Source organism: Cricetulus griseus, chromosome 10, assembly GCF_003668045.3.
Source record: "Cricetulus griseus strain 17A/GY chromosome 10, alternate assembly CriGri-PICRH-1.0, whole genome shotgun sequence".
Taxonomy (NCBI): Eukaryota; Metazoa; Chordata; class Mammalia; order Rodentia; family Cricetidae; genus Cricetulus; species Cricetulus griseus.
Genome location: NC_048603.1, coordinates 13,387,586 through 13,396,144, shown reverse-complemented (window position 1 = coordinate 13,396,144; position 8,559 = coordinate 13,387,586). Strand labels below are relative to the sequence as shown.

The 8,559-nt window shown below is 55.4% G+C and overlaps 1 protein-coding gene across 4 annotated transcripts; it reads right to left on the bottom strand.

Moving 5' to 3' along the window:
* Positions 1-1,453: 1,453 nt before the first annotated feature.
* Klf10 (Kruppel like factor 10) lies at positions 1,454-7,947 on the bottom strand. 4 transcript variants are annotated; one of them, XM_027431369.2, is made up of 4 exons: positions 7,775-7,947; positions 4,600-4,830; positions 3,596-4,502; positions 1,454-3,183 (listed from the first exon to the last, which is right to left on the bottom strand). In XM_027431369.2, the coding sequence occupies exons 1-4, from the start codon at positions 7,808-7,810 to the stop codon at positions 2,930-2,932; spliced, it is 1,428 nt and encodes a 475-aa protein (XP_027287170.1). In that variant the 5' UTR covers positions 7,811-7,947; the 3' UTR covers positions 1,454-2,929. The 4 variants fall into 4 exon arrangements, with proteins under 4 accessions (XP_027287170.1, XP_027287179.1, XP_035305512.1 ...); XM_027431378.2 differs by lacking the exon at positions 7,775-7,947 and adding an exon at positions 5,947-6,140; XM_035449621.1 differs by lacking the exon at positions 7,775-7,947 and adding an exon at positions 5,973-6,091.
* Between the last annotated feature and the right edge of the window lie 612 nt (positions 7,948-8,559).

Sequence of the window (8,559 nt, the reverse complement as noted above, 5' to 3'; positions counted from 1 at the left end):
CAAACACATACTGACAGGAATAACTAAGTAGATAAATCTTTCTTACAGAATATACTATGAATTAGCATATACAGTGGAAGAATTAGCATACCCCAGTCACCTCAGATGAGGGTTATACAAGGATGTTTTACCAACTAACCAGTGGGAAGAAGTGTTAGCAAAAACAGGTCATATGAACTCGGAACAGTGATGCACACCTAATCCTAGCACTCCAGAGGCGGAAGACCTGCTTGCTTCTTTCAGTTTTCGGAAATCCTGGGCTATCTATCCAGTAAGTTCCAGGTCAGCCTGGGCTACGGTGAGACTTTGTCTCAAAAAGTGAACCAGACGTTAGATCAGGGGTTAAGTTGGCCTTTGTAATGTTCCCAAGAGCACTGTGAGGTTTGGGGGCCAATTAAAATAGTGGCCTTATAAAAAAAAAATCACATACTTAATTACAACTGTGCATCTCTCCCGAGGGGGAGTGGCCTCTCGTGCTACTAAGCACCAGTATGTCCATTGTATCTAAGGTGTCACTTCTTGGTCTGAGTGACTTTAACTTGGAGAAGCCCCTACTGGGTGACAGGTCAGCCTTTTTTTGACTGGCTGCGGCAGCTGCATCGCATGTAAATTCACTATGGTGTTCTAAGTTAGTCCAAAGCTTAGAACAAAGCTACTTAACAAGGTTTCACTGAGGGCCAGAGCTATATTTGGAGTTCAGATGATCAAAACGTACAAGCATATTTAAAAACTAAAATGAGAACCGACTGTGGTGGATCACACTTGCAACCCCTAACACTTGGGAGGCAGAGGCTTGACAGCCATCCTGGTTGACATAGGGAGACGCATCCCCAAAGCAAAATGCCCGAAAATCCCTTATCGTAACAGGCTGGTTTGTAGCATGACAAATAAAAGACCCAGAGACTGATACTGGGGTTCAAGCTTCAGAAAAGCAAAGCAGCCAAGCCAGTAGATCTCACCTCTACCTCAGCTCAGACCAAAGGGGCCATCTTCAGACTGCTCCCGACTTCACTGCTCCTCAGATTCACCCAGACTGCTATGTTCTCCTCTTGGCTAGAGACTACAATCAAAACCTTTCCTGTCCTCAGAGTGGCTGGAGAATGGACGTCAGCTCTGAGACCCTGTTCCTGTCTTAAATACCTCTCATGAGCTCTTTTAGACTCTTTTAGACTGATTCAATCTTGTGCAGCCCTGGTTCGCCTTGAACTCAGAGAGATCGATCTGCCTCTGTCTCCAGGGTTCTGGGCACCACCACCAGCTGATCTCTATAGCTTGAGGCTGGCTTTGCTTTCTGAATCCTCAGGCAGGCAAGCTTTAACAAATCATAAATATATCACCGCACTAGCTTACATATCATCTCAAAGAAATCTGGCTTCAGGTTCTAATGGGAATGACATCCACATCAGGGTGAGACGGAGAATGGATGGATTTTTAACAAAACAACAAACCCAGAGTGTATAACAAAGGAAATTCTTTATTGTAAACAAGGTATAAAGTACAACAAAAAATATTGTGCAAATTGGAACTCATGATTCTTTATAATTTTTTTTAAGAAAAAACCTTTTTCAAGGGTTCAGGTTTGCCTGTCAGAAACCTACACCCAAGGTACAGAAGAAACAGTTTAAATGGGGTGGTATAGTGACAGTTTTTCACTATATATTTTGAACAATTTACCTTTACTACCGAGTGTATTATCCACTTTACAACAGAACAGAAATACTGTCAGCCAAAGTCATTGTTCTAGGCTGGTGGCAGAGGGCCTGCAGGACACACACAAGGCCCTGGACTCGAGTTTTGAGGGTGCTCAAACCCTGTGAAGCACATAACTGCGTCGTGAACGCTGTTTTCAAGTTGGAAGTGAATGTCCTAGTAACAATTTTCTACCTATCCCCACACCCTGAAAAACTCCTATAAATAGAGAGGAAACTGTTGTCTGTAATGGTCATTAACTTCCTAGTTTGAAAAAGCACACAGTGTGTCTTTGACATGAGCATCCTTTACCGATGACAGAAAGCCATCTTTCTCAAGGAGTTATCTCAAATTTCTGATATCACCTCTTTACAATACATATTTTCACCTTCAGATTTTTCCCTAAACAAAGTGCAGAATATCTTAAGTCTACAGAAAACACATTGGCATATAATTTTCAAATCTACACAAGAAACTGCAGGCAAACTAAATCTAAATTAGAGTGAAATGCCTAAATGTTGTTGTTAAAACTTTCAAAACAAAAATGCAAAAAAAAAAAAAAAAGAAAAAAGAAAACCAAAACAAAAAACAACACCCCCCCTTTTTTTAGCTGCACTTCCAAGCAATTAAATTAATGAGGGTTCCAGTTCTTTTGGCACCCCCTTAACAATGTACGGCTGTTCAACTGTAAAATACCAACAATAGTGGAAAATGATACTTGTAGATAGACTTAATAACTACATCCACAGCTGACTGGGAAGATGAGGAGTAACAAACAAGATAACTCATGGAGAAGATGGCATCCCTGCGGAACACAAACCCACTTTTTGGCTCCATCCGTCTCTGTCTGTACCGGAATTTCCAGCCTCTAGATCCTCGGAACCAATTCTTTAACAGAATCACAGCGCGGAGCTGACCTCAAGTATAAACAGCAGAAACAAAGTACCCAGTGTGGACATGACTGCAAGTCTGTGCTGACCTCACCTCAAACCTTCACAGCCATCCAAGGAAGAAAAGCTTCCTCATCTCTTTACGTGGAAAGAAACGAAACCTGCCCTCCTGTGACCTGCCTGTGGCTGAAGCACTTGTCATCTAACCCAGGCTGGCCTTCCCCTCAGCCCGGGGCTTCTGCAGTAGGCCCGCTGGAGGACCACAGAGCTGCAGAAGCATTTGTGACACCACCGCTGGCTCCTGACTGACCAAAGTTAGTTCTGACTCTTCCTCATCCGTGGCCCGTCAGTCATTGCGCAGAAGCCGGGGCTGGTGATAGAGCATTTAACTTGCTCACTTCCATTTGCCAGTTTGGGAGCTTCTTGGCTGACAGGTGGCGCCGGGCGTGCTTGGTCAAATGGTCGCTCCTCATAAACCGACGGTCGCACATAGGACAGGCAAATTTCTTCTCGCCTGTGTGGGTTCGCCGGTGCCTGGACAGTTCGTCAGAACGAGCAAACCTCCTTTCACAGCCTTTCCAGCTACAGCTGAAGGGCTTTTCTCCTGAAACAAGGAAGGCCAGACGGTTACTGCGATGAACCTCTAGAGTCTACATTCTAGAGCTAGATACGGACACGCAACTTAAAATCCAGAGCTGGTCGGTCTGTAACGTATCTAAGTATATCCAAGTATTACTAACGGATTGGTGCAATGGCACACGCAGTAAACCCCAGCCCTTGGGAGGCAGAGATGCAAATATACACATTACCAGATATGTGTGCTGCTGTTTCTGCCTCTACTCCCCAAGCGCTAAGACGGCAGGGTGTGCCACTCTCCCCGGGGACAAACTCAGCAATTCTAAAGATACTTTATCGTCCGCCAAGCTTCCAGGCAAAGCAAACCCTTTGACACACTGAGTTTGTATTTGTGATCACACTCATTCCAAAGCACACAAAGGGGGGAAAGGGGGCCGTACCTGTGTGCGTTCTCACGTGGGCCTTCAGGTGAGAACTTTTAAAGTAAGTCTTGCCACATCCCGGGTGGCTACAGACGTGACTCCTCACTCTGGATGAATCACTCTGGGGAGTGACTCTTGCTGCCGAAGGAGGGAATCCGGGCGCGGGGGCGATGGGGGACAGTCTGGTGCCGTTGGGGCTTACCACCGGAGGTTTGGGGCTCTGCACGACGGGCTGGGGCACAACGAACATCACGGTGCCCTTGGGCACCTGAGTGCCCATGAACAACACTGGTGGGCAGACAGCTGGCGGCTGGCTGGGTGGAGTGGTGGGGACAACTGTGGTCACAAGGGAGTTGTTTGCAGGAAGGGGGACCATCTGGCAGATGACGGGCACAGGCGGCATCCCCCCAGGGGGTACTGTAGGCGAAGAGACCAATACTGACTTCTGCAACGGGGACACGGGAGCTGGCTGAGACCTGCAGACGACCGTCTCTGAGGAAGGCAAGGCAAGGTCATACGGGGCAGCACCCGCCTTCCCGTCTCTGTCTGCCGCCGCCGCCACATCCTGCTCACACGTGGATCTGTTCGGTGACACGGCTGCGCAGGGTATGCTCTTTCTGGCAGCCTCGGTACTCAGGTGGGTCCTTCTTGGGAAAGAATTGTCCTGAGAGTTGAGGACGCTAGCTGCTTTCACAGGGCAGGATCGGTGGTTACACAGCTGTGCGTCAGCCGTGTGGCGGATGACACTAGTTGCTTGAGCCTTAGGGAGGGGAGGGGCAGCTATAGGGCCCTTGTCCTCCTCTTTGACGGGAGCCTTGGTAATATCGGAGAATGGTTTGAATTGGCCGGTAGATGGCGCCGGGGCCATCCCAGTTGACACCTGAGAGTGGTCGAAGTCAGAGGGGCTGTAAGGCGGAGTCAGACACTACAAAGGGAAACACAGGCAACACCGTGAGAAATTAAGCATCCATTATGTAAATGCTGGAAAATGCTGTAATTTCTACCCACTTAAGAATACTCACAAACGCCGGGATTGTGTGCAGGTCGGGTGTCCCTGGAAGCAAGCTCTCCTCCTCGGAGGTGTCAGACACGGGAGTGACCGGCCTGTTCTCAAGGTGTTTCCTGAAGCCAGATTTCCAGTCACAGCTCATAGACATGAGCGCTTCCACGGCTTCAAAATCGCTTTTCTCGGTCTTGTTCCAAGAATACACCCCGGCTTTCGGCTTTTCAGACACGATGTCCATTTTCTCCTCCTGTAAGAACAAAGGTTGGACTTTATCAGCATACTTCTGTTACTCAAATGACAGGGATGTCATTTGACATCCTTGCTGCCGTTTTTAAAACACCCTCTGAATCCAGAGGACGCCACCTTAATCACAGCAAGGGAACCAAGACCTGTGCTGGTCCTAAAATGCAATCTGACTTAAAGCAAACTACTTCCAAGGTAGAAGTTATATCCAAGTGCCTAAAGTCGGAAATTGGTAACTCCATTACATACAGTAAAGGTCAAATAAAAATGAAGTCTAGCCAGGCACGGCGGAATACAAGTGTAACCTCAAGTCTGCGGAGGACAAGCAGTTGGAAGTTACACCTCAAAGCAAATAAAAAAAAAAAACAACACGCATAAAAAAACAACAAAAGGAAAACCAGTTTTACTTATTTATTTTTTTGTTTTTGTTTTTCAAGACAGGGTTTCTCTGTATTGTTTTGGAGCCTGTCCTGGAACTGGCTCTGTAGACCAGGCTGGCCTCGAACTCACAGGGATTCTCCTGCCTCTGCTTTCTGAGTGCTGGGATTAAAGGTGTGCACCACCAACGCCTGGCTCGCCTCTTTGGATCTATCCAAAGCTATGGTTTGCTGCATCCTAAGAGACCAGATAGTCACAAAATTTAAGGGGCTTCGAATTTGCAAAAACTATGCACAATGTACAAGCCGTTTTTAATTTATTGAAAGCACGGCTTGATTAACAGTTCATGCTTTGTGTTTGTGCAACTCCTTCAACCTTACAGTTTTAATAAAGTCCTCCGAGCTGCATTTCAAAAGCAACACCAGCCATCATCTCTATTTTTGTTCTAAAAACGAGTTTCCAAATCCTTCCCGACCAAGGAGAGATTGCAAAAATCATGAAAAGCCTTATAAATCGGGAAGCAGAGACAGAGGGCAAGAGTTCAAGGCCAGCTTTGGCTATATATCAAGTTCAGGACCAGCCTCACTCACTCAAAAAAAAAAAAAAAAAAGACAGAGCAAAAAGCTAATAAAGAAAATGAAATTGTAAAGACAGGCTTAAAGCTTTTTTTTTTTAATGTCTCTCTTCCCTTAGAGAGAGTGTGTGTGTGGGGGGGAGACACTGTTCTTGAAACATCACTAACAATGCAAATTGCATAATCGTCCGCGCCTTTATGTAAGCTGCCAGGCACGGAGTAATCTAAGTGTAAAAAGCCTCTAGGCACCGACGCGAAGAAAGGGGTGGTGGGGGAAAAAAAGGCAGGCAGCAGGCAGGCAGGGGTGAAGAATGTGCGCCGGGAAGGGAAGCCGGGAGGGGAGCAGCGAGCCGGTGCTGCTGCGAGGCAGGAAAGGGAAGCCGGGCGGGGGCGGGCGGCGCGAGCGGGGCGGGGCGGCGGAGGCCGGCCGGCGGGGGAGATCCTCGCTGGCGGGGACCAACCGATGGGTCCGCCCTCATCTCATGAGGCTGGCGGGTGTGAGTCACCGGGCCCGCCCCTGCCATTGGCCAGCCCGCGCCCGATTGGCTGGGCGGCCCGGGGCGGGGGCGCAGGGGGGAGGGGCGCGAGGCATGTGTGAACAAAGCGTGATCAGCGGCTGCTCGGGCCGGCGCAGGAAACGTGACCTGGGGATTGCCGCGCCGTCACCTTTCCCCTACTTCCTGAGCGGCCCGCCCCCCCCCCCCCGCCCGCCCTCCCGCTCGGCTCGCCCTCCCTGCTCGCCTCCCGCCGCCTGCCGGGGAGGGGGGGCCGCGGGCGCCGCCACCGCCAACCGCTCGCCAGTGCGCACCGGGCGGCGCCCGCCCCTTCCACCTCCCCCGAGCCGCGGTTCCCTTAGGAACCGACAGCGGGGCCGGGCTCGCTCCCGCCCCTGCCTCTGCCCCTGCCTGGCGGAGGCCGCGGCCGGGTCACCCGGGGACGAGGAGCTCCCGGGGTGCACCCTCTCGCCGCCCAGCCCGGCCTCCAGCTGCGGGAGGGAGGGAGAGAGGAGGAGCCGCCGCCGGGTCCCCGCGGAAGCCCAGCCGCCGCCGCCCTCCTCCCGGGAGCGGCTGCTCGCCCGCTCGCCCGGTGCGCTCCGCCCACCCTGCCCCCCGGGACCTCGTTCCACCCGCGTCCCCTGCGCCCCCCTCGCCGCCTCTTCCCGGCCCGGGCGAGCCGTGTTCTCCGCAGGCTCCCAGACGTGCGGCGCCCACGGGCTCCGCGGCTCCCGTCTCGACAACGCGCGCGCGCGCGCGGCCCCCGCGTCTCGCGGTCCCCGCTCCCTCGCCCAGCTGTCGGCGGGGCCCTGTCCCCCACCCCCACCCCACCCCGTGTCGGGGAGTCATCCACAGGCGTCCACCTGCCTCTCCAGCCCGGGATGGGGGGTCCCCTCCCGACGCCCGCTCGCCGGGGGTGCCATCCATCTATGCATGCATGCATCCATCCATCCATCCCCCGCGCCCCACCGCCGGCCAGACAGACAGCCGTCCCCTCCCCCCAGCCCGGGCCAGCCCAGCCGTGCGGTCCCCACCTGGCAGCGCGCGCCCACCCGCCCATCCCGCTCCCTCCCCGACGAGCAGGCGCCCGCCCCCCGGGCAGCAGACGGCTCCTGCGCTCCCGGTGCAGACGGGGGCATCTCCCGCCAGTGCCAGGTGCAGGGCGCCCCCCGGGGAGGCTGCAGCAACCCCTCCACCTCCCGCTTGCTCTCCTGCTCGCCCGGGTGTCCCCGAGACACCCTCCCCCCCTTTTCCTTGTCCCCTGGACACCCAGGCTGGCACAGGATCGCCTGCTCTGGTCCAGGTCCCCCCTCCTGCGCACATGCCCTCGATGGCCTCCCCAGACTGCAGGCAGGACACCCTGGCAAGTCCCCGCTGCTGCAGCCGGGGTCCTCAGGCGTGGCTGATGCGGGGACTCGGGCTTCGCGCCCCCCACCCACCTACCCACCCACGGCTGGCTCGGCGACCCTGGGCGGGAGGGCGAGCATCCCCAGGTGACTCACCGATGCTTGCTGGAGAGAGGCGCCGAAGTTGAGCATGGCTGGGTGGGTGGCGGGCGAGGCGCCTGCGAGCTGAGCTGCTGCCGGCTGCCTGGGCACAGACGGCGGGCGAGCGCACCGAGACTCGAGACGTCGACGCCGCCGCGCTCCGCGCCGTCTGCCCCCCTCCCCATTCAGGTAGCCGCTCTGCCTGCCCCGCGCCGCGGGGCGGGGGCGGGGGCCGGGGGCGGGGCCTGGCCCCGGCCAATCAGCGGCAAAGGTGTGTGAGGCTGCAGCCAATGGGCTCTCGGGGCCACGCGTGATCAGCGGCTGCCCGGCGGCAGGAGGCTCTGTCAGCCGAGCGTGTACACAACCCCCGGGGCGCCGCGCCCTCCCCCGGGGAACTCCCGGGACCACCTGACTCCGGGACGCCCCTCGCCCACCCCCACCCCACCCCCCCCCCGGCTTCCCGTCCCGACCGGGCGCGCCGGGGCGGCCGCCGCGCGGCGGGGACATCACAGGGGGGCGCGGTGGCGGCGGGAGGCATCCAGGCTTTGGGGAGAGCCCACGTGGGGGGTGGGGAGGGGGAGGGAAGCCCGCCCCGCCCTGTCCCCTTCGCGCCCGCCAGGGAGTGGGCGGGACCCCGGGCGAGCCGGGGAGGCGGGGGCTGCGAGCGCGGGGCTGAGCCCGGAGACTGCCTCTGGCAGGCAGCGCGGTCCTCGTGGGTCTGGCGTGGCGGGAGAGCCGCCGGGTGGATCGCACCGAGCGGGCGGGAGAGCCAGGGCGAGCCGCCGGGTGGACCGCACCGA